General features: G+C 39.2%; 3 protein-coding genes across 10 annotated transcripts in view; 1 reads left to right on the top strand and 2 right to left on the bottom strand.

The window, feature by feature from the left end:
- LOC146480627 (collagen triple helix repeat-containing protein 1-like) overlaps positions 1–2,524 on the bottom strand; it is a 77,489-nt gene extending 74,965 nt beyond the window's left edge. Inside the window, exons 1-4 of one of the 2 annotated variants that reach the window (XR_014864742.1) lie at positions 2,400–2,524; positions 2,122–2,241; positions 1,667–1,732; positions 1,324–1,348 (exon numbers count right to left, since the gene is read on the bottom strand). Coding sequence is in view for 1 of the 2 variants with exons in the window: in XM_085109883.1 (XP_084966009.1) it covers positions 1,667–1,732; positions 2,122–2,193 (138 nt within the window). In the remaining variant the exon portion in view is untranslated. Of the gene's footprint in view, positions 1–1,323; positions 1,349–1,666; positions 1,733–2,121; positions 2,242–2,399 lie in introns of those variants that run through there. The other variant, XM_085109883.1, reaches the window with a different exon arrangement.
- Positions 2,525–3,976: 1,452 nt separating this feature from the next.
- The window catches only part of LOC146480633 (collagen triple helix repeat-containing protein 1-like), a 59,282-nt gene continuing 36,141 nt past the window's right edge, over positions 3,977–27,117 (bottom strand). Inside the window, exons 1-2 of the transcript XR_014864740.1 lie at positions 4,519–4,615; positions 3,977–4,048 (exon numbers count right to left, since the gene is read on the bottom strand). The gene's annotated coding sequence lies outside the window, so the exon portion shown is untranslated. Of the gene's footprint in view, positions 4,049–4,518 lie in introns of the transcript that reaches the window.
- On the top strand, positions 11,085–25,169 carry LOC146480634 (collagen triple helix repeat-containing protein 1-like). 7 transcript variants are annotated; one of them, XM_085109837.1, is made up of 6 exons: positions 19,252–19,915; positions 19,987–20,187; positions 22,943–23,235; positions 23,396–23,521; positions 23,929–24,300; positions 24,610–25,169. In XM_085109837.1, the coding sequence occupies exons 4-6, from the start codon at positions 23,444–23,446 to the stop codon at positions 24,970–24,972; spliced, it is 813 nt and encodes a 270-aa protein (XP_084965963.1). In that variant the 5' UTR covers positions 19,252–19,915; positions 19,987–20,187; positions 22,943–23,235; positions 23,396–23,443; the 3' UTR covers positions 24,973–25,169. The 7 variants fall into 7 exon arrangements, with proteins under 7 accessions (XP_084965965.1, XP_084965964.1, XP_084965968.1 ...); XM_085109839.1 differs by lacking the exons at positions 19,252–19,915; positions 19,987–20,187; positions 22,943–23,235 and adding exons at positions 11,085–11,295; positions 12,641–12,942; XM_085109840.1 differs by having other exon boundaries at positions 19,246–20,187; positions 23,932–24,300.

A 27,117-nucleotide genomic window follows, 5' to 3' on the forward strand; every position in this document is an offset into this window, starting at 1 on the left:
TGGAAGATGGCATGTTTTGGTCCGAAATAGGGTCAGGATTTGGATAACCGGGCGGCATACCCCTTCCGAGAATTTCGAGGACCCTCCCCCCCCAGATATGCTTATTTACGACACTTCTTTTTGGATGTTTGAAATTTTCTGCAGTCGCTTCTTCAGCGCCACTCTATAAAGGATGTTGAGAGTGAAATTGTGGGAAAGACCTCTCGGAATGGTGGGGAGGGGAAGGAGGGGGGGCGTCCTATCCAAATGTTGACAGACCCGACAGTCTGCACTTTCAAGCTTTCGATTACTTGCGACTCTCATGAATTAACCCGTGTTACCTGCGCGTTATTGGCTATGTTTAGATACCAGTTGATCTTGGACATTCTCAGAAAAGAAAGTCGGTGTATACATGTAAAGGTAGATGTTTCATGTTTCATTATCAAATTAATTTCTCGACTGTCTGTCTTTGTGTTCAAGGTCATCTCTACTTCCAAAGAAATGGAAACCTAATTCCTTTTCATAATCATAATAATTTTGAGTAAGATTTTCAGAAAGTTGGCGCCCACTTGCTTTGTGGTCGTGTTTCATTTTGCAGATGTCAATGTCATGTCTACTTCCAAAGCAAAGTACACCTCTTTTTTCGAATCATTGTCACAATAACAATAATCGTCATCGCCATACTGAATCATTTTATCTCGTGCCCGCGTAAATCTTGCTTCCCGCGCGCTATCGGCTATTTGCACACACAAACAATTCAACCAATGACCACGTTATCAAAGCCTTTTTAATCATTGTTTGCACGCATACATCCCAATTTTTATTAATTTCACTATCCACTCATCTACTTTACATCAAACCTAGGAAGTTTTTTTTTTATGCAGAGGAAATGAAAAAGACCTTATAGGATTAAGAGTCCACCTTTGGCGTGATTTTTTGTCCTCAGCTGATTTTCTGCCCTCAGCCCTTACTGTGGTGGAGGAACCTCTTCAATCATGATGCGAGTCACACAGTTATATCTGGTGTAAGCATCTGTAGAAGCTTTGTACCCCGCGCATTTTCCAACATTGATTCCCACTCGAACTGTTCCCTTGGCGATTCTCTCACAGTAGCCTCCAATCTGAGTTGTTTTGTGTATGTTGGAGTCCGTTTTCCCGTGGTTTCTATAAAATGTGCATGACACCATCAATGGCGAATGGATAGCAGCTTTCCACACTATATAACTATAATAACTACAACAATTTATTATGAGAAAAGACAAATCAAAATACCAGCGCGAACAGCAACCTAGGCAGAAAGCAATCCTGAAGTCGCTATTGTACTCGACTTTCAAAGCTGTTTTTTCCGAAAGCTTGTTAAAGGCACAGTCCTTAAACGAAATAACGACCAATGATTTTCCTTGTTTGCCGCCATCTATAAGCCAAAGTTAAGTTACGATATTGTAAGAACAGAACATAAAACTGCTAATTTCTTAAGTAAATAATTCGTAGGATCTCTTAACTTAACTCTGCCAATATCGGTTTGTAGCTTAAAAACTGGCATAATTTACTAAGATATAGAGCATATATTGGGGATGTTCATCAATGCTTGCCTGTCGTTTAAGAGAACACAATTATAGCAAGATTGTTAAATGCACAACTTACTAACTGCGCATGGCTAAGTTAGTTTCTTAGATTAACCTTCTTACCTTAATCAGCCCACTGTCCTTGTGATCATTCAACGCCTTCGACGCGCATTGTTTCCAGTTTTTCTTCTAATCATGAAAAAGTAAAAAACAAATTTATTTTCTCGTGCGTAATAGTTGATTGAATATCTTCAAAAATTATCCAGTTGAAGTCTGTGGAGTTTATTTTGTCTTGCGATACACTGGAACACTACAATATCGTAACTTACCTAGGGCAGAAAATGGATTTTAAACTGTGTGTTATAGCCAAAAAAGGCTAGCAAAGAACGCGAAATGACATAAAATTGAAGGAGATCGCAATACGGTTATTTCATATTAGAGCGAGCTTGGGGGCATGTCGCACTGGAGAAGGATCAATGAAGGATCGAAAGAAAATCACAGTCCATGCAGGAGTGTTAGAAGTGTAATCATGTGAAATACTGAGGAAAACGCTGTACGCTGTGAATCGGGGAACTTACCGAATTTTTGGCGGAAAGCACCAAATGTGGATTCATGATGCACGCAGCAAGCAAAATGTTTTTGAAACTCATTGTTCCGACTCAAGATCTTCTACAGTTCTTGTGAAGTCTGGAAGGAATCTGAAATGTAAAAACGGACATAAAAACCGTCATTTTTGTAACATATCCAACAAAGCGAAAATTCTGACGACGTATAATTTGCTAATACACAAGTGAATCGGTCAAGGGGGTCATTACTAAAATAGAAAATATTTAAACATAGACCTGAAAAAACTCACATTTCAGCCTGTTGCCCTCAATACTCTCCTCACAAATTTTCTTGATCTTGCGACGAAGGGAAAGCTTTGATTCCAGTTACTGACAGAAATTGTTAGATCAACCTTTGGGCGTCTTACTTGGGAATCGGCTCTGATGTAAAATTCACTTGACACTCACTGACTCAGTTGTTGTTCAAATGGTTGTGTTCTATTTTAAGGGTTCACTCTACAGCCCAGCTTACAGAATTCTCTACTGAATAACCTCTCGCGTTTCTTTTATGTTGGCCGGAGTATGATTGACAACCTACTGTCAAACACTCGTTAACTACTAATGTAGGCTAACGTAAGCCTTTCTATGATTGGTTGGTATCGGAATTGGTAATGAATACCTTCTCTTTCCTTTTTTTATGAGGAAAATGTACCTTTCTTTAAAAGTTTTCGTTAAGTTCTTCGAAGTCTCCAACCAAAATAAAGCAACGGGAGCAATATAAAATTTACAAAGAACATTTCTATCGATAAAAATTACACATTGACAATCATAAGTTTGTAAAATTTCTTAGTTGAAGTTTCAAGCAGTGTCCAGCGTTGTTGTTTCAAAACAACAACTTTCCAAGCAGAAAGCGGTACTACAAGTCCACGCCTACTTCCATAAATTACAGTGTACGTGTTTAGAAGTTTCGGTTACCTTATTAAAAATACAGTACGTGGTTAGAGACCAAAAAGTTTTGACATTGACAGTCACCTTCAAACAGAAAGATTTATAGATTATTATTATTATTCAAATAAGTACATTCTTGACGAAAAGATAAATTTGCCGAGAAACAGTCTAACTGACAGAACACCCGCTTATACCAAATTTATACCAGGATAATCCGAGCTAGATCATCACTACACTAAAACATAAAAGAGAGATAAACCATTGAACTTTTTCAGTAATATTTTATCACTTTAATTCGAATATTTACCATAAATAAAACACTTATTGCATCGCTTCCCAACACCGAACGATAAATAAACCGAAGAAGCCGATGGTAAAATAGCAGAAGTGTGAGTTTATACATTGTATGTATTTTTACTGTTTAACAAAATCAAATGACTCAAAGTTGTTCTAATACACAGTGAAATGATGACCTCAGCGACACGAAAGCAGCTTTCTGTTGCCCGTAAAAACGAGTTGCTTTTCTTCTCTTTTATTGGTTTTTTAAAACAGCAAACATCGCCGCAGAGTTTGAGCTGACGAATTGAAGTCTTTCTTGACGGCTTGACAAACGTTGTGCTTCCTTGAGTCCCTCGGATCCCACAGGTCCCTTATCATCGGTTGCTCCCGCTGGTCCTTGGTCTCCCTTGGATCCATCTCTTCCATTCAGCCCAGAGATCCCCAATCTCGTACCCAGAGTCTTCAGGCTTTTTGGTCAGCGGGACAACGCCGGGAAGACTCTGGGGACATCGAAAAAATTCAATTTTTTTGATTGGCTGTTCCGTAACAGTTTCCATTGTTTTACCGCAGAAATCTTGCGGTAATAAAATTTGATGTCCCCAGAGTCTTCCCGGCGTTGCCCCGCTGACCAAAAAGCCTGAAGACTCTGGGTACGAGATTGAGAGATCCCAGGCACGCCAGGTACACCGCTGACTGAAGTACTGATGGCTCGGGGGCACTGGGTGTTCACCTTCTGATAATCAAATAGTGAAAGTAAACTTATGATTTCTTTATAATTAATGATTGTTTGGCTAACAAGTTTCACTTCATTCATGAAGAAATGCTGTATCTTAGTGGGTTATCTAGCCTGCGTGGCAGCTTCCTTTTCCCCTCTCCCTCGCGCCGCGCGTTTCTCGAGCGCCCATTTTCCCCCTCTCCCTTCCCCTTTCTGGCGCCTGCCACGCAGGCTATGGGTTATCAACCTGTATGGAAGCCGAAGAAGCGACGAAAAGAAAGAGGGGAAACGTGAATTGAAGGGACAGGGAATAAAAACATTAAAAGAAATTGATCAAGACGCGATGACGGCATACTCGAGAGCGCGACGGTCGCTTTCGGGAAGAAAAGAATGGAAAGACAATCGGTACAAACGAGAGCATTTGAAGGGTAATCCTGTAAATCAAATGAAACACTGTAAGGTTGTGAAAATATATCAGTAAATCTTACCGACTGATTGGCAGAAAACAACAAGGAAGGAATGATGCACACGGCAAGAAAAATGATGATGAAATTCATTGTTCACTCAAGTCTGGTAAAGTTGAACTTCCTCTGTAGTCTGGAAATAATTTGTATGAACATGAAACGTAGAGTAAAAAAAAAAGGTCATTCCCAGTTACGAACACATACAGTAACATAAGAATTTTAATGGCGGATTGATAACTGTCGCGAAGGATGTTTCACAACAAGAAGTGAACATCACTTAATCATAATGGTGACCATAAAAACAATATCCATAATAAAACTAACGTTTGAGTTTGTTGTCCTTAGAAATCTCTTTATAAGTATCCTTCCGTGAATCTGGAACGTTGCCACAAGATCGGTTTGCGCCGGTTGCAGGTACAATTCAAAGACTACAGACCTCTAGCGTAGTTCGAAGATTTGAAAACTTCAACTGTTGGATGGCAACCACTTTAACGAAGAAGCCTAGTTTTTGTTTCTTGTTTCTAGCAAAAACGAGTTCCTTGAACTCCTTTTGATTGGTTTACGTTGCAAAATACTGTTTGTTGAGTAAACATTTGTCTAAATTCGGTGATATTATTGAGTTAGTCGTCAGCTATTTTGAAAATTTTCAATGATTAAGATATTCATCCTTTATGGTCCTCGATCCAACCTTGTAGTTTTAACAATGAAATTCAAGAGTGGAGTGTTACCTTAAGCTTTCTTCAGATATCACAGCCAGTATTCCTTTTAAACAGTTCGGTCCAAATAAGTCAAACATCATATTGAAATGCGAATAATTTATAACAGATAGTAGAACGTTGTCGTCCGGAACAGATTTTGACATGAATCGAAATAGCACTGGACTCGGTAAACAACTGAAGGGTTCTTGTGGAGAAAGGTTTCCCTTTTACCCAAGATATACAATCTATTCCCTTGTACTGTAAGTACATATATATTTCACTGATTTTAACAGCATAAGATTATTTTTTAGGGAAAAGAGAACTTTGACCCAAATATGGACAAATAACAAATTAAATCAGTGTCAATCAGATGACTGAAGTAAGAAATTGTTATTCACAAGAGAGTTTAGAAAACAATGTAACTGTTCATTTCTGCAGTAATAAGAAGAGGAGCCCTTCATGGGGAAACTGTCAGAGAAAATAACAGCTGCGTGAATGGAAAAGGTTTAGACATCTCAACTTCCAAGCAACATCGGATAGACGATTTGCAATTAAAGAGGAAGTGAAGAATACATACAATGATAAGAAAAAAAAATCCCTCATAAGAGGATTTCGGCGTTCCTGGAATACAAAATGGCTCTTAAAGTATCGTGTATTGGCGAAAGTTTGTAGAAATGTCTTCCCATCTTTCCCTAAAAAGAAAAATATAACAGCTATTCCGCTTATTCTTATTCCGAAATGCGGTCAATCGAACGCAACCTAAGTGCTACTATTTGGTTTTCATAAAATCACGCTGATTCCAACGCGAAAAGCGCGATACAGTACTTTCGTAAGGCTAATCGACGTGTTTCACCCACAGGCGCAACTCAAGTCTCGGGAAAATAAAACCTTTTAGATTGCATTAATTAGCTCGGTGTTAATCGCCTTCCCCCTATCTTCAACCCTCTCCCCTGCCCCTAAACAATATGGCTTTTCGTGAGCAAAACGATTTTCGAATCCAAATAAGGTCCTCAATTTACGGGAAAATGGAGGATCTCTATGGGTAATGAGGAGGCAAAGCTACTTATAACTGGTAAATTAAATGTAGAACTGAAGAGAAAGTTTAACGGGATCAGAGTGAGTTTTGTCAATGATAGTAATTGTATCCATTAACCTTCGCTTGCTTCATTCATATTCACACATTTAAAACTTTCCTTGCTCCATGTCTTTGTTCTTTTCATATAGGTTAGCCTTTTTTGCGAAACCAACCCACAATAGACTTTGGCATGTTATAGACACACACATTGTCATGTTATTGACTCGCACATTAAACTAGCACCCAGAGTTCTCCGGCACTTTGGCCAGGCGACCAACCGCTGGGCTAAGAGATTTTCCGCATACTCGTCCATACTCTAATCCATACTCATACTTCAAAGATGTTCATAAAATTCGGATCGCTCAGTGCAATATATTTTAGAGGCTCAGAAAAGAATAAGTCGCTCAGCCTGAGTAACGACCATCTTTGGAATCCGCTCTCATCAAATACCCATAACTTTTATTTTAGGAAACACCGTAAGGATACTCACACGCCTAAAGAATCATGTGTATACTAAGAAAAATCAAGTCACTCGTTGGATATTTCACGGTATACCAATCGAAAGCATTGCATAATTAGTATATCCATCACTCGTTCCAATCTCCCCGTACTTTCTGAAGTGGCTAATTACTTTGTTTTTGGTTTTACAACACTCATATCAAAACCGCTCTATTGAAGAAAACAAAATTCCGAATGGAAGATTAGGCCAGTTAATTACGAGTTTTCAGGTGTGGGTTGCCCTCAGTTCCGACTGTGGCGGGGGAACTTCTTCAGTCATGATCCGGGTCCCAGAACTCCATTAGGCGTAAGCATCGCCACCTTTCTTCATTACGCAGTTTCCAACATTGATTCCCACTCGAACTGTTCCCTTGGCGATTCCTTCGCAATATCCTCCAATCTGCGTTGTTCTGTGTATGTTGGTGTTCGAGTCATTGTGGTTTTTATAGATGTTGATGAGACCATCAATGGCGAGAGGTTTGCGACATTCAGCGCCGTTAAAAGTAAAATACCAGCGCTTACAGCAATTTAAGCAGTAAGCAATTCGAAGATCACCGTTGAACTCTGCTTTTAAAGCTGTGGTATCGGCTTGCTTGATAAAGACGCATTCCTAAAGTTATAAACAAATGGCGTTTCCAGTTTATCGACATCTTAGATGAAAGTTCTTTTTTTATGAGTAAAGTTTTAAAGTTTTCACTCAGTTCTAAATCAAACTTCCGACACTTTCTCAATTCCCTCTTGAAAGATCAGTTTTGTGTTGAATGAAGAATTCACTGCTGAGAAACTAATATAAGATGGAGATGACATGCTAAGTTATCTGCATCAATGTTGATTTTACCGTCACCAATGATAAAATTATTGTCAACTACGTCATGTCTCGATTTTGGAGAATATGTTAAAACTTTCTAAGCAATGGCCAGTTACCAGTTACAGTATACAATGGGACTTGACCAAGTAGTGAGCTAGTATTGGACATGACTGACCAAGTAAGAGCGGAGCAATATCCAATTTTTAAAATGGAAACTATATTGACTACAGCTTGGTTATGTAGAGGAGTCTGAGTAAATCCCGAAATGAGTACAAATACGACGCGATATTTGTACAATTACATATCTGAGTTGTGAAAAACCACTTTGGTGGTAAAACCAGTTTTCCGACGCGCGCTTACTCATGTAGAAAAGCTTAAGTTGGATAATAAATCTCTTGACAGATGTTTTGGTGTGTAGTATCGCTGTATATCTTTACTCGTTTTTCTTTTTGTATTTTGACGCACCATGCGGGCACGTTAAAATACAAACGGCTCGTAAAATACTACACACCAAAACCTATAATAAGATTTAGTATATACCACACAAGTGAATAGTGCTTTTCGCGCGCGCTGATTGGCTAGCTCGGAGGTGATTAGCCAAGTACTATTCACCTCCGAGCAGCCAAAGAGAAACACTGAGATGGTCCACGGTCACTTAAGAGGAAAATATTTCGATAAAAGAGACGGCCATTACAATAAAAATGAATATTTAACAATTATTCACCTCAGTGTCGGCGATAGTGATGGATATTTACCTCGCCACTCCGCGGCTCGGTAAATATCCATCACTATTCACCTCCACTTTGGTGAATAATTGTTAAATATTCATTTTTATTTTTACCTTAATCAATCCATAGTCCTTACCATCACCATTCTCCCACGCCAATGTTTCAAGTGCTTTAGAAGAATCTTCATGTATGATCACGGAGTGTGCCAATAAATACGTATTAAATAAACGCGTAGATATACACTTATAAACAGCCGTTAAAAAAACTTGACAAAGAATTGTTTTCATTCTTGAATTCGTTGTCGTGAGATTTTCTGTCCGATCAGACTCTTTTATTCCTGAATTATTAATAGTAGCTTTTGATAATAAATGTACACTTTTGAACAAAAATGTTGTTGAAATAGAAGTCTTGACAATGAAGCTTCAGAGAATCCCATGACAATGGTCAACCTTGTTCTTCCTCGTTCTTCCTCATTTCTACTTGAAAAGCATAATTTGAGAACGCAAATGACCGACCATTGTTTAACAAAGTGGCCAAAAATGACCCTGCACATTCGGGCAAATAAAGAATGCGTATCTTTCAACATTTGGACATGATAGTACACAACACTTTTACGATCGAACTATATTTGTATAATGTCGGGCGGCCCGTTTTCACAAACTTTTCCCCTGGACTCCATTGAAAGAATGCGCTTGAGTCAAATGGCGAGATGTAACAGGGTAGCGCGAGGGTATCAGTTCAAGCGTCTGTTACTCAGGCTACCCTGTACTCTCATCACTGGCCTTCAACCATTGGTTGTTGAATATGTTCCCCGCAATCCAATCCTTGAAATAAATGCTAATCGCACGTTATACCCTGATCTACTAAAAAGTCGACTGCTATTTATCTGCATAAATTTAGTTCAACAAGAAGGAAGGTAAAAGCGCGAACAAAGAGCACCTGCCTCAGAGATTCGGATTGAACTGTGAAGAAAAACTAGCCTTATCTTTTGTAGTGAAAGTTCACTTTAAACTTTCGAAATGCTGAGCCGACAGGCCTTTTTGTTTCTGGAGGGACAAATACGATGTTAAACTGCGAAAAACGTCATATAGTTTTGGGAAGCCAACAGCAGTTCGTAAAGTCGACGAATAAGATTCTAAAAGTTTCGGCAATTTAAACTTTCAGCTAATGAATCTAAACAGATAAAACGGTGCAAGAATTACACAAATTTGCCTTTTGAAAGGCCATAAAATCATGTGGTAATGCAGGAAACAAAATTTTAACTGTTCAACTTTAATATTATCGTTGAGTGCCTTTGGACAAACAAAGAGGTCAGATTCAAATAAAGCGATCAAACAGCAGACAAAACAAACAAGCCACAGAACTCATAATCACTATCAAATGCTCCAAACCGCGCTTAGCCCGATAAACGTTTAGAGGACAAAAAATTGGTTGAAATAATTAAATTAAAAACAGCGAACAGAGAGCAGGATGCTGGAGTAGTGCATGCGTCCAAATCCCGTTTTTATTATAAACCTTCATTAATTCATGAAACGTACACTACACGTACTTGAACAAACATTTGTCTTAAATTCGCTTGGTGGCGACGAATATACTTTTGAAAAATTTATACTCTTTACCGTTCAACATATCCCCCATTTCGATATAATCTGAAAAATCCCTTTATTTCGTTGATAATTACAATGCTAACGGGAAAAATTGATACCTTTCCTCACGTAATTCTTCGTATGAAAACGGGAGAACATAATTCAACGTCTCTGAGAAATATTTATAATTATAACCTCTGCTTAACTGATTATCAGAGATGCTCTTTCAAAAAATGCCTGTTAGTAAGTGCTACACTAATCCTATGAAAGTAAACAAAACTAACGGCAGAAATACACTGTTACACCATTTCTTTACCGGCTTTCTAATATAAATAACGAATTTTGATTGATATTGATTTAATATATCATTTATTCTTCTCGCGTCCAAAGCTCTCTTTGCCTTTAAATATAAGAAGTAAATGCCGTGAAATATATACCGAATTACAGTTCGATCGGGAGAAAATACTTTTTCCCGCACTGACTCAGATACAGGAAACATTTTCGTACAAGAGGCGTACACTGTTTACCGGTTAAAATCCGTTCCAGACCAAATCTTTTCAGAATAAATTATTCCATTATCGAGATGTTGTGTAATCTCTGTAGAAGTCATTTCCTGTGTGAAAATCTGGCAAAACGGAATCTAATTTAGGAGGGTTAACATACATTTACATTCATCGCCTGGAAAAGAAAACTGATGGTGCAAGGTTGGATGGAGAAACGCAAAAATACAAATTAACAAACTCCCACTGGCTGTTGATAATAGAACTGAAATTTTTAATCCAACTTTAAGTCAACAAACAGCCTTTTGTCACGTCAACCAATCAGAGGGAGTTTAGGGAACTCGTTTTTGCCAGAACTGAAGACACCAAAAATAGGCTTGTTCGGTAAAGCACTTTGCTGAATTTTACCTTTTAAAGCTTCAGACCGAACTTCAAACGCATTGATTTCTCGTTGTAACAGGCGTAAATTGTCCTTCGAGCTGTGAGCTTTTTTAAAAGCTTAAAAGCTAATAAAATGTCTTAAAAGGGAAATACGTCTGTACACTAGCAAAACTTGATTCTCATTGAGCAAACTAACCTCGATTCCACGGGATTAAGAGAAAAGCCCTGGGATCTAGTTTGAGAGCACAAACTTGGAGAGGTAGATGAGTCACGTTCGAGACTTTGAAGGCAATGCGTTCAAAAATATTATTTTAGAAAAACGCGGGGAAGGGCTTGGTTTAAATCGGCTTTCAAGGAAAAGTCCGGAATCTCATCGTGCGCGCAATTCTCAAGTTTTTTAGGCAGTGATCACAAGGAAACACTATCTCATTGTCTACAATGTTATACGCGATTTATAAACCCACTTGTCGAACGCAACTTAACGTGGAACAGCTTGGACAAAGAATGACGGAGAAACCTTATCAGAGGTATGTGGAAACAGCGGTCAGTTGAGGGCAGTGATGCAAGCAATTCGTGTTTTCATTTGTCGGTTTTAGTTTAACTCTATAGCTCCATGTTTTCAATTTATTTCTATTTTTTATCCGTAGCCGTTGCTTCTTTTAAACATTTTTTTGCATTAACCCCAAATTACTTTCTTGTAGTTGGTATGATATCCCTTCGGATTTTACCAGGAGCAAATTACGTAATTCGTTGCCGATTATTTGTAGATATGTGGTTGCCCAATAATATGCTAATTTTTACTTTCCAGTTGTTTTGTCATGATTGTCAAACAAAACAAACGATCTATCAGTTCTTTTCTTGACAAATAACGAAAGCGGGGAAAATTACAGTGAAAAAAAAAGAAAAGATGATTCCCTACTCTACCACCGAATGAAAAAAAAATACCGCATTGACCTCCATTTTCTTGTTTGAAACATTTTGAAATATGTCGAATTCGTCGTTTGAAGATCTCCTTTTCTTTTCCTCGCGAGAATGATACAAACTGTTTATGCATACTTAAAATAAAGTTCATATTGCTTATAAATAAAGCTTTTTAATCTGACGTGATTTGCTTCTCGTTCCTTTCATAGTTTCGATCCATTAAAAATTTACAGAAGTATATTTCTGAAAAACATTTCGTAGAATCAGGTCGTGAACTTCGTGAGTTTTCATTGATATTATGATGAAAATAAACACTGCGAATAAGCAAGCACGCGTTTGAAACTTAATTGAAACTGTTCGGTTGAACATATTTCATTTTCCATATCATTTCAGCTGTGATTTAAAATGAAATAAAAAATAAATAAATCACTTTATTTAAGTGTCAATTTATTTAGCGCAGAGCACTAATTGGGGACACTTTCCAAATCGAATTGGAATTTAGAAGTGTTGGTGCTTGAGGAGCGGGGAAAACTGGAGTACCCGGAGAAAAACTCCTCGGAGCAAGGACGAGAACCAACAACAAACTCAACCCACAAATGACGCCGAGTCCGGGAATCAGTCGAACCCGGGTCACACTGGTGGGAGGCGAGTTTTCACACCACTGCATCCCTGCTCCCCAAAGTTTTACACAATATTAAATGAAAAATCAACGTCATACCTCATTGAGACTAGACTAAAACGAAGTCCTCCCTCTATTTGGAACGCAGTGACTGAAAGTCAGTAGTGTTTAAGCTTGCAGATAGTTTGAATTCTTAGTTATACCTTATCTGGTCCTCTGAGATAATTGTTACTTCACTTTGTTAAACAACAGAGATTACAGAAACTGTTATCTGAAAATCCTATAAATGCTTTTTAATGTTCATTTCTTATTTTCAATTGGGCGACGGATAGGAATGAATGTGTGACTCAAGGAAGCACAACGCTTGTCAAGCCGTCAAGAAAGACTTCAATTCGTCAGCTCAAACGCTGGGGCAATGTTTGCTGTTAAGAACCAATACGAGAGAAGAAAAGCAACTCGTTTTTACGGGCAACAGAAAGCTGGAGACTTCCGCGTTGCTGAGGTCATCATTTCACTGTGTATCAGAACAATTTTGAGTCATTTTATTTCTGTCAGTAACTGGAATCAAAGCTTCCCCATCGCCGCAAAATCAAGAAAATTTGTTAGGAGCGTATTGAGGGCAACAGGCTGAAATGTGAGTTTCGTGAGGTCTATGTTTTAAATATTTTTTGTTTTAGTGATGGCCCCCTTGATTCATTTGTGTATTAGCAAATTATACGACGTCAGAATTTTCGCTTTGTTGGATATGTTAAAAGAATGACCGTTTTTATGTCGGTTTTTATATTTCAGATTCCTTCCCGAATTCACACGAACTGTAGAAGAACTTGAATCGGAACAATGAGTTTCAAAATCGTTTTGCTTGTTGCGTGCATCATGATTCCACTTTGGGTTCTTTCTGCCAATCAATCGGTAAGTCACCTTCGATTCACAGCGTGCAGCGTTTTCCTCAGTTTTCACATGTTCACATTTCTAACATTCCTGCATGGACCGCGATTTTCTTGCAATCCTTCTTTGATCCTTCTCCAGTGCGACATGTCTCCAAGCTCGCTCTAATATGAAATAATCCCACTGCGATCTCCTTCCATTTTATGTCATCTCGCGTTCTTTGTGTTTCTTTGCTAGCATTGTTTGGCTATAATTAACACACCGTTTAAAATGTTTAAAATTATTTCCTGCCTTAAAGTAAGTTACGATATTGTAGTGTTCCAGTGAATTGCAAGGCAAAATAAACTCCAGAGATTTCAACTGAATAATTTTTGAAATTTTATTCAACCAACTATTGCGTACAGGAAAATATAATTTTACTGTTACTTTTTCATGAACAGAAGATGAACACCAAGTGCCCGCCAGTCATCAGTGCTTCGGTCAGCGGTGTACCTGGAGTGCCTGGGGTCCCTGGGCTCAATGGAAGAGATGGAGCCAAGGGAGACCAAGGACCAGCGGGAGCACCCGGTGATAAGGGACCTGTGGGACCTGAGGGACCTAAGGGAGCACAGGGTAACCAGGGAGCTAAGGGCAAACAGGGTGTTCAAGGAACCAAGGGTGAACAGGGAGGCCAGGCCATGCAGAAAAATTGGAAGCAATGCGCGTGGAAGGGCGCAGATGGAAGGGACAGTGGATTGATAAAGGTAAGAAAATTATTATGAAACGTTAACAGACAACTAAAGCTTACTGCGCTTGGTTTTGAACTTTAACAATCCTGCCTTTGAGGCTGTTTTGAGGGCAAGAACTAATGGCCCAAATTTCTTATCTATTTATAAATATTTGTCAAATTCAGTTTTGTCTCTGAATTACTCAAATGACTGTTATTGAGGAAGTTGAAATACCCTGCTAAGCTCAGTTAAGGTAAAACCTGGCTGTAATCGGTTGCTTTTATTTCCAGGATTGCGTTTTCAAGAAGTTGGCCGACAACACAGCTTTGAAAGTCGAGTTCAATGGTGATTACAGAGTTTGCGGCTGCCTGAATTGCTGTAGTCGCTGGTATTTCACCTCCAATGGGGTGGAATGTCGCGAGCCTTTCGCCATTGATAGCGTTCCCCATATTGCTTTTAACCACGGCAAAACAGTTGTGCATTTAACAATCTTGCTATAGTGGCGTTCTCAGTAAACGAAAAGCAAGGATTGATGAATATCACCAATATATGCTCTATATCTTAGTAAATTATGCCAGCTAAGCTACAAACCGATATTGACAGAGTTAATTAAAGAGATCCTATTTCATGTTCTGTTGTTACAATATCGTAACTAACTTTTGCTTATAGATGGCGGAAAACAAAGCAAATCATTGGTTTTTATTTCTTTTCAGGATTGTGTTTTTAACAAGCTTTCGGATAAAACAGCTTTGAAAGTTGAGTACAATGGCGATTTCAGGATTGCTTATTGCCTAAATTGCTGTTCGCGCTGGTATTTTACTTTCAATGGTGTGGAATGCCGCCATCCTCTCGCCATTGATGGTCTCATGCACATTTATAGAAACCAAGGGAAAACGGACTCCAACATACACAAAACAACTCAGATTGGAGGCTACTGTGAGAGAATCCCCAAGGGAGCAGTTCGGGTGGGAATCAATGTTGGAATATGCGCGGGGTTCAAAGCTGCTGCTGATGCTTACACTGGATGGAACTCTGTGACCCGCATCATGATTGAAGAGGTTCCTCCACCACAGTAATAGCTGTGGGCAGAAAAACAGCTGAGGACAAGAAAAATCACAGCAAAGGTGGACTCTTAATCCTATAAGGTCTTTTTCATTTCCTCTGCATAAAATAAACAGCTTTTTCCTAGGTTTGATGTAAAGTAGATGCGTGGATAGTGAAATTAATAAAAATTGGGATGTATGCTTGAAAACAATGATTAAAAAGGCTTTGATAACGTGGTCATTGGTTGAATTGTTTGTGTGTCCGAATAACCGATAGCGTGCTTTTTATTGTGACAATGATTCAAAAACAGAGGTGTGCTTTGCTTTGGAAGTAGACATGACATTGACATCTGCAAACTATGAAACACGACCTATGATCCCACAAAACAAGTAAGCGCCAACTTTCTGAAAATCTTACTCAAAATTATTGTGATTCTGAAAAAGAATTAGCGCAGATTGTCGGGAAATTAATTTGATAATGAAACATGAAACATCTACCTTTAAAAAACATTAACTACGACATCAACCTTATGCCTTGTCAAACGCTTTTTCTACGAAATGTAGAACAGCGCTGTCGGTGAAATCACTAATAACGAAAAAGCTCTTTTTTCCGAACACTTTACAACAAACAAATCGCTGACTGGTTGCAATAAACAAACATGAACCCTCAACAAAAAATTTAACAATTATATTACCCGTCTTATCTGCCCATCCCCACCAAATATTATCCTAATTGCCCCGAAACTACACCGACTTTCTTGCTTGGGAATGTTCAAGATCAACTGGTATCTAAATAAAGCCAATAATGCGCCGGTAACACGGGTTAAGTCATGGGAGTCGGAAGTAACCGAAAGGTTGAAAATGGCAATTTACCTTTCTTTCGCCTAAACGCAACATCATAGAAGACACAAAATTAATCACAAAAAGACAAAAATAAGATATGATACTCAGTTACCGGCAGGGACAGGGTGAACACAACAGGTAATGCCAATTACTGCAGGCCCACGTTCGTTATTTAAGAAAGGGGTGAAAATACACAGATTGCGCTAAGGAGCAGTGTCACCTATTTTGAGTGTCACTCGCAGCAAATGATAGTCCAGCTTTGTTGACGACAACCGTACAAGTGCAGAGAAACTAGTATCATTCATCTTTGGTTTTTGATACTACGATGGAATTGGATTGAAACTTGAAACTTCTGAGTGTTTGGGAAAAATTGCGAAAAATGATTATAGTAGATCACGCGCCCTCGGAGAAATAATTTTATATTTTCGCCCGGTGCTCTAAGCGTAATTTCATGTTAGAAAAGAGGTTCAGTCTTTGTCAAATATTTGATCAGTTTTGACCAACATACAGCAAATCTACGTGATAGTGCTCCTTTGATTTGAAAGAAGAAAGCAATAGTGGGGGTGAGTGGAGGGAGGGGGGGCCAACAAGGACGACAACCGATAACAACCTCAGCCCACATGTGACACGCATGATACGGGAATTGAACCCGGACCACATTGATGGCAGGCGAGTTCTCTCACCCCTGCGTTATCCCTGCTGCCCAAAATCATTATTGATGCAGGTAAAGCATAATATACCCATCTTATAACAGCTTCACATCAATGAATGAATTCTTCGTTCAACAAAACATGATCTTTGAAGGAGGAATTGAAAAACTGTCGGACACTGGATTTAGAACTGAGTGAGAACTTTAAAACTTAGTTGAATAAAAGAAACTTTCATTTATGATGTCGATAAACTGGAAACCTCATTTGTTTATAATTTTAGGGATGCGTCTTTATCAAGCAGGCCGATACCACAGCTTTAAAAGCAGAGTTCAACGGTGATCTTCGAATTGCTTTCTGCTTAAATTGCTGTAAGCGCTGGTATTTTACTTTTAACGGCGCTGAATGTCGCAAACCTCTCGCCATTGATGGTCTCATCAACATCTATAAAAACCACAATGACTCGAACACCAACATACACAGAACAACGCAGATTGGACAATATTGCCAAGGAATCCCCAAGGGAACAGTTCGAGTAGGAATCAATGTTGGAAACTGCGTGGGAAAGAAAGCTGCTGATGCATACACGGGATGGAACTCTGTGACCCGCATCACGATTGAAGAAGTTCCCCCGCCACAGTCGGAACTGAGGGCAACCCACACCTGAAAACTCGTAATTACCTGGCCTAATCTTCCATTCGGAATTTTGTTTTCTACAATAGAACGTTTTTGAATTGCGTGTTGTAAAACCAAAACCAAAGTAATTAGCCACTCCAGGAACCACGGGGAGACTGTTACGAGTGAGTGATATTATGTTATCGTTTGGACTGAGACGGACGGAGATTGCGCCGATGAATAAGTTCATTTTTCTACAGTCACTTTTATAGGAAATTCTCTTTTAGGTGAAAACAATTGACAAGAGCTACGATAGCCCGAGAAAATGCCGAAAAATGCATTTATTTGTCGGCGCGATGTCCATCCGTCTGCCTACACGATTCCACAATCCCTTACCCCTACCCGTCTTCTCACAGTTTTTGGAGCAGGGAATACTTTGAGCCAATCATAACAGACGCAGAGAGCGCGATCAACCAATCAAAATTCGATCCAAATACATGTAACGGGCTGCAAGCGCGGGAAAACGCGTGCGATCAAGTCACGATTAGTTCTTGGTTTTGCTTTGCATTGGTTGAGAAAGTGGCTAGAGGTAAGCCAATCACCGAGCAAAATGATGCAAAATCAAGGCAAAAGCATAATTACTTCCGACACTTAATTGAAAACCGCTCAAGTTTAAACAAAATAATAATAATAATAATAAACGCATAGATTTTCACTCATAAACAGCCGTTAAAAAACTTTACAAAGAATTGTTTTCATTGAATTCGTTGTCGTAAGATCTTCTGCCCGATTGGACTCTTTTATTGCTGAATTTATTAATAGTAGCTTTTGACAATAAATGTACACTTTTGAAAAAAACTGGGTTGTTGAAATAGAAGTCTTGACAATGAAGCTTCAGAGAATCCCATGACAATGCCCAATCTTGTTCTTCCTCGTATATTTCTACTTGAAAACCATAATTTGAGGACACAAATGACCATATTCTTTGACGATCCAAAACATTGTTTAACAAAGTAGCTAAAAATGACCCTGCACATTCGGGCAAAATAAAGCATGCGTATCTCTCAACATTTGGACATGATAGTACGCACGTACGATCGAACTATATTTGCATAATGTCGAGCGGCCCGTTTTCACAAAGTATTTCCCCTGGACTCCATTGAAAGAACGCGCTTGAGTCAAATGGCTAGGTGTGACAGGGTAGCGCGAGGGTATCAGTTCAAGCGTCTGTTACCTTGGCTACCCTGTGCTCTCATCACTAGCCTTCACCCATTGATTGTTAAATATGTTACCCGCAATCCAATCCTTGAAGTAAATGCTAATCGCACGTTATACCCTGATCCACTAAAACCGACTGCTATTTATCTGCATGAATTTAGTCCAACAAGAAGGAAAAAGAGCACCTGCCTCAGAGATTCGGATTGAACTGTGAAGAAAAACTAGCGTTATCTTTTGTAGTGAAAGTTCACTTTAAATTTTTCGAAATGACAAGCAAACAGGCCCTTTGGTTTTGGAAGGACAAATACGATGTTAAACTGCGAAAAACGCCATATAGTTTTGGGAGGCTAACAGCAGTAAGTCGGCGAATAACATTCTAAAAGTTTCGGCAATTTAAACTTTCAGCTAATGAATCTAAACAGATAAAACGCTGCTAGAATTACACCAATTTGCGTTTTGAAAGGCCATAAAATCATGTGGTAATGCAGGAAACAACATTTTAACTGTGCAACTTTAATGTTGTCGTTGGGTGCCCCTGGACAAACAAGATGTCAGATTCAAATAAAGCGATCAAACAGCAGACAAAACAAACAAGCCACAGAACTCATTATCACTATCAAATGCTACAAACCGCGCTTCTTAGCCCGATAAAAGGTTAGAGGACACAAAATAGGTTTGAATACCTAGATTACGAATAGTGAACAGGAACAGGATGCTGGAGTCGTGCATGCGTTCAAATCCCGTTTTTATTATAAACCTTCATTAATTCATGAAACGTACACTGCACGTACCTAAACAAACATTTGTCTAAAATTTGCTTGGTGGCAACGAATATAATTTTAAACAATTTATACTCTTTACCGTTGAACATGTCCCCCATTTCGATGTAATCTGAAAATTCACTTTATTTCGTTGATAAGTACAATGCTAACGGGAAAATTGATGCCTTTCCGCATTTAGATCTTCGAATGAAAACGGGAGAATATAATTCAACGTCTCTGAGAAATATTCATTATTATAACCTCTGCTTAACTGATTATAAGAGATGCTTTTTCAAAAAAGAAGCCTGTTAGTGCTACACTTATCCTATGAAATTTAACAAAACTAACTGCAGAAAAAAACTGCATGTTACACCATTTCTTTACCGGCTTTCTGATATAAATAACGAATTTTTTCAGTCATTTGATTGATATTGATTTAATATATGATTTATTCATTTCGCGTCCAAAGTTCTCTTTGCCTTTAAATTTGAAGTAAAAGCCGTGAAACGTATACCGAATTACAGTTCGATTAGGAGAAAATATTTCTGCCCGTAATACTCAGATACAGGAAATATTTTCGTACAAGAGGCGTACATTTTCCGTTCCGGACCTGCATATATTTTCAGAATAAATTATTCGATTATGGAGATGTTGTTTAATCTCTGAACAGAACGGAAATTAAGCCAACGTTTAGTCAACAAACAGCCTTTTGTCATGTCAACCAATCGGAGTGAGTTTAGGGAACTGGTTTTTGCCAGAACTGAAGACACCAAAAATAGGCTTGTTCGGTAAAGCGCTTTGCCGAATTTTACCTTTTAAAGCTTCAGACTAACTTCAAACGCATTGATTTCTCTCTGGAGCAGGCGTAAATTGACCTTCGGGCTGTGAGTTTTAAAGCTAATAAAATGTCATAAAAGGGAAATACGTCTGTACACTAGCAAAACTTGATTCTCATTAAGCAAACTAACCTCGATTCCACGGGAAAAGAGAAAAGATCTGGGATCGAGTTTGAGAACACAAACTTGGAGAGGTTGACGAGCCACGTTCTAAAACTTTGAAGGCAATGCGTTCAAAAAATATTATTCAAGAAAAACGTGGGAAAGGGCTCATCTTAACATGGAACAGCTCGGACGAAGAATGACAGAGAAAACTTATCAGAGGTATGTGGAAACAGCGGTCAGTTGAGCGCAGTGATACGCACAATTCGTGCTTTCGTTCATCGGTTTTAGTTTAACGCTAGCTCCACGCTTTATATTTTTTTGTGTCTATCTCTTATCCGTAGCCGTTGCTTCTTGTAAACATTTTTTTTTTTTGCATTGTCCCCCATATTGCTCCCTTATAGTTCGTATGACATCTTTACTGATTTTACCAGGAGCACTTTTGGTAATTCGCTGCCGATTATTTGTAGATATGTGATTGCCTAACAATATGCTTATTTTTACTTTCGAGTTGTTTCGTCATGATTGTTCAAACAAAGCGACCGATCTATCAGTTCCTTTCTTCACAAATAACGAAAGCGGGTAAATTACAGTGACAAAAAAAGGAAAAGGTGATTCCCCAATGAAAAAAAATACCGCACTGATCTCCATTTTCTTGTTTGAAGCATTTTGAAATATGTCGAGTTCGTCGTTTGAAGATCTCCTTTCGTTTTTCTCGCAAGCATGATAAAAACTTTATATGCATACTTAAGATAAAGTTCAATTCATTTAGTCACAAATATTACGTGATTTGCTTCTCATTCCTTTCATAGTTTCCATCCAATGAAAAATTTACAGAATTCTATTTCTGAAAAATATTTCGTAGAATCAAGTCGTGAATTTCGTGAGTTTTCATTGATATTGTAATGAAAGTAAACACTGCGAATAAGCAAGCACGTGTTTGAAACTTAATTGAAATAAAATACAGTCGACTCCCGATAACTCGAACCCTCACTAACTCGAACCTCCCCCTAACTCGAACTAATTCTCCTTTCCTTTCAGGTCATTTTCTATATAATTTTACCCTCGATAACTCGAACGTCCGATAACTCGAACCTTTTTCAATTTCCGTTAAGGGTTCGAGTTATCGGGAGTCGACTGTAAATCACTTTATTTAAGTGTCAATTTATTTAGCGCAGAGCACTAATTGGGGACACTTTCCAAATCGAATTGGAATTTAGAAGTGGTTGTTTTTGAGGAGCGGGGAAAACCGGAGCAAGGACGAGAACCAACAACAAACTCAACCCACACATGACGCCGAGCCCAGGAATCAAACCCGGGTCACATTGGTGGGAGGCGAGTTTTCACACCACTGCACCATCCCTGCTCCCCAAAGTTGTACACAATATTAAACTAGTAATACCTGCCGGTAGAGTGCCAACGAGTAAAAACTGTCACAGTTGCTTTGCGAATGAAAATTAAGAAGTAACCAGACTACAAAACATTTTTCAAACTGGATCATTGTTTAATAAAGCATTGAATAACTCTCATGCTATTCTTTGTTGTTTAGAATGTCTATAAGATCTAAACTTGTGAGGTAGATTAGAGGTGAAACATCTGCGGCCCTTGCATTACCTGTTTGAGTTTATACAAAAACCAAAATAAACAACTTTAATGTGTACAAGATTAGCTATCAACCTGGGAATAACAGAATTTTACAATAAATATGAGCTTTTCAGATCCAATTTATTGAATTAATGAGCCGCAAGTATGGTATTTAGAAGAAAATAGAAGAATGGCACAAAGCTAAGTTGCAATTGACTTGAATTATTTCTCCTGCATTCAAACAGCTCCAATGTGCATCTCCCTCAAACAGAACCTAAAAATCAACAAAAAAAACCCCACTGAATTTGACTAGAAAACAATGAAATCTAAAATATTTTGTAGATCCCTATAATTAGGGATTCGTTTTGGTCCGCACTGTATCAGTTTGGAATGATATCTTTATTGTGCATATTATGTTACCGACCACATGAATTCACATAACGACACTAACCTACTATTGTCCGTTTTAGCTTGCAATTTGAATATATCATGATTAAAGACCGAAAGGTTACTTTAAGAAAATTGCTCTCTCTTCAGAAAACAAAACTCTCTACAAACAGTTAAGATTTGAATTCTCTTACCTCCTCGATTGACAGAGCCGTCGGAACTTTCGCCGTCCACCAACGGAGCAACAAATCTGCTATTAGAGCTTAGCATTTCCACACTGTCGCGCAGGATCGAAAAATAAGATGGTGCGAAGGAAAAATTCGATTGCTCCTAAACGTGAGAACTTCTGCAAAGTTTCCTAGCGCTTAAAAAGATCTTTGCTTTTTTTATACACCATCCTTATACAATAAGACGTATAAACACTGCTATTCTCGAAGACAACTAAATTCGCCACTTCGGCCGCCATATTGTTTACAAAATTTAAGTTCGCGCGTGTGTAAGAAGAATCTGGGTACTAGCGCTCACCGATCGTGATACTCCTGATGTGATTGGTTTAGATAAAAAATACCGCGATGCCATTGGCTAGCTCGAAAACAATCACCGATGATGTCACTCTTACATTACCTTATCCTTACCTTATGCTTACATTTTCATTCGAGATTTTTTCTGCCTGTACCAAAACTAACTCGCGCGTCGGCTTTATAATGCTGCCGCCTCGTCACCCTCGCGTCCTCGCGAGGGTGACTCGTTGGCAATGAAAAATCAACGGCATACCTCATTGAGACTAGACTAAAACGAATTCCCCCCTCTATTTAGCACGCAGTGACTGAAAGTCAGTAGTGTTTAAGCTTGCAGATAGTTTGAATTCTTAGTTATACCTTACTGGTCTTCTGAGTTAATTGTTGCTTCACTTTGTTAAACAACAGAGATTACAGAAACTGTTAACTGAGAATCCTATAAATGCTTTTTAATGTTTATTTCTTATTTTCAATTGGGCGACGGATAGGAATGAATGTGCGACTCAAGGAAGCACAAAATTTGTCAAGCCGTCAAGAAAGACTTCAATTCGTCAGCTCAAACGCTGTTAAGGACCAATACGAGAGAAGAAAAGCAACTCGTTTTTACGGGCAACAGAAAGCTGGAGACTTCCGCTTCGCTGAGGTCATCATTTCACTGTGTATCAGAAAAACTTTGAGTCATAAGATTTCTGTCAGTAACTGGAATCAAAGCTTTCCCATCACTGCAAAATCAAGGAAATTTGTGAGGAGAGTATTGAGCCAGAGAGCAATAAGCTGAAATGTAGGTTTCGTCAGGTCTTTGTTGTAAATATTTTTTGTTTTAGTAATTGGCTTTCTTGACTTTTGTATGAGCAAGTGATCTGCCACCAGAATTTTCGCTTTGTTGGCCGATATTTTGTTTTTAATTAATGATCGTTTTTCTGTCCGTTTTTATATTTCAGATTCCTTCCCGACTTCACACGAACTGTAGCAGATCTTGAGTCGGAACCATGGGCATGAGTTTCAAAATCGTTACGTTTGCTGCGTGCATCATGATTCCACATTTGGTTCTTTCTGCCAATCAATCGGTAAGTTCTTCGATTCACAGCGTACAGCGTTTTCCTCAGTATTTCACATGATTACACTTCCAACACTCCTGCATGGACCGTGATTTTCCTTCGATCCTTCTTTGATCCTTCTCCAGTGCGACATGTCCCCAAGCTCGCTCTAATATGAAATAATCGCATTGCGATCTCCTTCAATTTTATGTCATCTCAAGTTCTATGTGTTTCTTTGCTAGCCTTGTTTGGCCATAATTAACACACCGTTCAAAATCCATTTTTTGCCCTTAAGCTAGCTACGATATTGTAGTGTTCGAGTGAATCGCAAGACAAAATAAACTCAACAGTCTTCAAATGGATAATTTTTGAAACTTTATTCAACCAACTATTGCGTACAGGAAAATATAATTTTACTGTTACTTTTTCATGAACAGAAGGTGAACACCAAGTGCCCGCCAGTCATCAGTACTTCGGCCAGCGGTGTACCTGGAGTGCCTGGGGTGCCTGGGCTCAATGGAAGAGATGGAGCCAAGGGAGACCAAGGACCATCGGGACCACCTGGTCATAAGGGACCTGAGGGGCCCAAAGGACCACAGGGTAACCAGGGAGCTAAAGGCGAGCAAGGTGCTCAAGGTCAGAAAGGAAATCAGGGCTCAGCGGGGCCACCTGGTAAAATGGGACTTAGGGGTGCCAAGGGACCCAAAGGTGAACAGGGTTTCCCGTCTTGTCAGAGCCAGAAGAGAAACTGGAAACAATGCGCGTGGAAGAAGAACATCAATGATCCCAAGGATAATGGGCTAATTAAGGTAAGAAGGGTAATGAACAAACTTAACAGCCAAGTATAGCGGGTTAATTTTCTATTTAACAACCTTGCCGTAATTTTGTACTCTTGAAGGACAAGCAACCATTGTTGAATATCCCCAAGTTATGGTCTATATCTTAGTAAATTCTTCTTGCTTTTGAGCTACAAACCGAGATTGCCAGAGTAATTAAAGAGATCTTACGCAAGTTAATTATTCACTCAAGGAACTGGCAATTTCATGCTCTGCTGTTACTAGTTTTTGCTTGTAGATGGCGGCACACAAAGAAAATCATTGGTTTTTATTTCTTTTCAGGATTGTGCCTTTCACAAGCTTTCGAGCAAAACAGCTTTGAAAGTTGAATACAATGGCGACTTCAGGATCGGTTACTGCCTAGATTGCTGTAAGCGCTGGTATTTTACTTTCAATGGTGTGGAATGCCGCCATCCTCTCGCCATTGATGGTCTCATGTACATTCATCAAAACCACGGGAAAAAGGACTCCAACATACACAAAACAACTCAGATTGGAGGCTACTGTGAGAGAATCCCCAAGGGAACAGTTCGGGTGGGAATCAATGTTGGAGACTGCGTGGGGAAGAAAGCTGGTTCTGATGCTTACACTGGATGGAACTCTGTGACCCGCATCATGATTGAAGAGGTTCCTCCACCACAGTAACAACTAAGGGCAGAAAAACAGCTGAGGACAAAAAAATCACAGCAAAGGTGGACTCTTAGTCCTATAAGGTCTTTTTCATTTCCTCTGCATAAAAGAAAGAGCTTTTTCCTAGGTTTGAGTAGATGGATGGATGGATAGTGAAATAAAAATTGGGATGTATGCTTGCAAACGACGATTAAAAAGGCTTTGATAACGTGGTCATTGGTTGAATTGTTTGTGTGCGCTAATAGCCAATGCGTACAGTGCGGGAAACGAGATCCACGCGGGCACGAGATAAAATGATTCAGTATGATGATGACGATTATTGTTATCTGCAAAATGAAACACGGCCTATGATCCTAGAAAGCAAGTGGGCGCCAACTTTCTGAGAATCTTACTCAAAATTATTATGATTATGAAAAAGAATTAGGTTTCCATTTCTTTGGAAGAATAGATGACCTTGAACACAAAAAGCGCAGACTGTCGGGAAATTAATTTGATAATGAAACATGAAACATCTACCTTTAAAAGAAAAAAATACGACAGCAGCCTTATGCCTAGTCAAACGCAATTTCTACCAAATTTAGAACATTGCTGGCGGTGAAATCACTAACAGTGAACGAAACAGCTCCTCCTTCAGAACGCTTTACAACAAGCAAATCGCTGACTGGTTACAATAAACAAACATCAACAAAAAATTAAACAATTACTCGTCTTACCTGCCCATTTCCACCAAATACTATCCGAGTTATCCCGAAACTACACCGACTTTCTTCCTTGGGAATGTCCAAGATCAACTGGTATCTAAAGATAGCCAATGACGCGCCGGTAACACGGATTAAGTCATGGGAATCGCAAGTAATCGAAAGCTTGAAAGTGCAGACTGTCGGGTCTGTCAACATTTGGACATGGTATCTCTCAACATTTGGATAGGACCCCCCCCCCCCCCCCCCCTCACTGTCGCCTCTATTCCGAGAGGTCTTTACCACAATCAGTCACCCTCAACATCCTTTATTAAGTGGCACTGAAGAAGCTACCGAGAATTTCAAACATCTAAAAAGAAGTGATTAACATTGTGTCGTAAGCATGATAGGGTTAATACATCGGGGGGGTACTCCTCTAAATTCTCGGTAGGGGTGTGCCGCCCGGTTCTCCAAATCCTGACCCTATTTCAGACCAAAACATGCCATTTTCCACACCCGTTTTCAGACCTAGCCTCTAAAATGTATACCCGTTCTCAAACCTGGCTTGTAGCGTAATTAAGCCTCGCATCAGTGCCGAAGTCAAGAATTGGTAAAATTCACCCGAAAAAATCCAGCTCAAATGATATATTTTGGATACTTATCTTTCTCTAATATTCATTTTGGAGTTCGAAAGGCAAATACAGTTAGATACGTTTATATGCTCTCGTTGTTCCCTTAAAAACCATACCCGATTTAAGACCATTATGGTCAAAATCTATACCCGTTTTCAGACCAAAACGGCTCAAAAACCATACACTTTGGGGCGACACATACCTACGTAGTTTAAGTATAAATCTGCTAGCGTTCTTTTACAAATGCCGTTCTCTGATTGGCTACGCTACCCGCTATCTATTCTGTGATAGATAGCGAGTAGCGGTTGTCAACAAAATTCAGGCCGCTTCTTCGCGTTGTGAGGAGTTTTTGAATAATTTACTTGTTAAGTTTTGAGCGACTAGTAGATTTATACTAAAATAATTAGATTATTCGCTCTCGATTCCTATGCGTGATAGCTGATGAGGGCGCACATGATAGAAATCTCGAGCTCCTAATCTAATTGTTAAATATGGGGTAGTACCCCCGAAGGTTAAAATATAAGGGAACTGTCCATGCAGAATGTCTGGAGATCTAGACTTGCTGTTCTTACGGCACTAAAACATGAACGATCAGCGATCAGATCAGATCATAAAAAAAAAGCAAGGAAGGTTTGTCAACTGGATCCCCCCTGGGTCAGTCTCGGCATCCGCTTTCTCAAAGTTTAACCTTTTCCCTTGGTCCACTGCCTTCATCTGAAAGAAGGCGCTTGATGGCGCGATGCAACAGGGAAGCGCAAGGGTGTTAACCCTATTTAGGCCGGGCTTTTTTTATATTCTGGGGCCGGGTTGGGGAGGACCGGAGGTCTGCAGCGGGAAACGATAGCGTCATA

This window comes from Pavona decussata, unplaced genomic scaffold (genome assembly GCF_977016875.1).
Source record: "Pavona decussata unplaced genomic scaffold, jaPavDecu1.1 SCAFFOLD_53, whole genome shotgun sequence".
Lineage (NCBI taxonomy): Eukaryota > Metazoa > Cnidaria > Anthozoa > Scleractinia > Agariciidae > Pavona > Pavona decussata.

Bases quoted from the DNA above. Each gene is read 5' to 3' on its own strand.
- LOC146480634 (XM_085109839.1), top strand. From the start codon at position 23,444: ATGGGCATGAGTTTCAAAATCGTTACGTTTGCTGCGTGCATCATGATT. The intron at 23,522-23,928 runs GTAAGTTCTTCG...TTTCATGAACAG, and splicing joins TTCTTTCTGCCAATCAATCG to AAGGTGAACACCAAGTGCCC. The intron at 24,301-24,609 runs GTAAGAAGGGTA...ATTTCTTTTCAG, and splicing joins AGGATAATGGGCTAATTAAG to GATTGTGCCTTTCACAAGCT.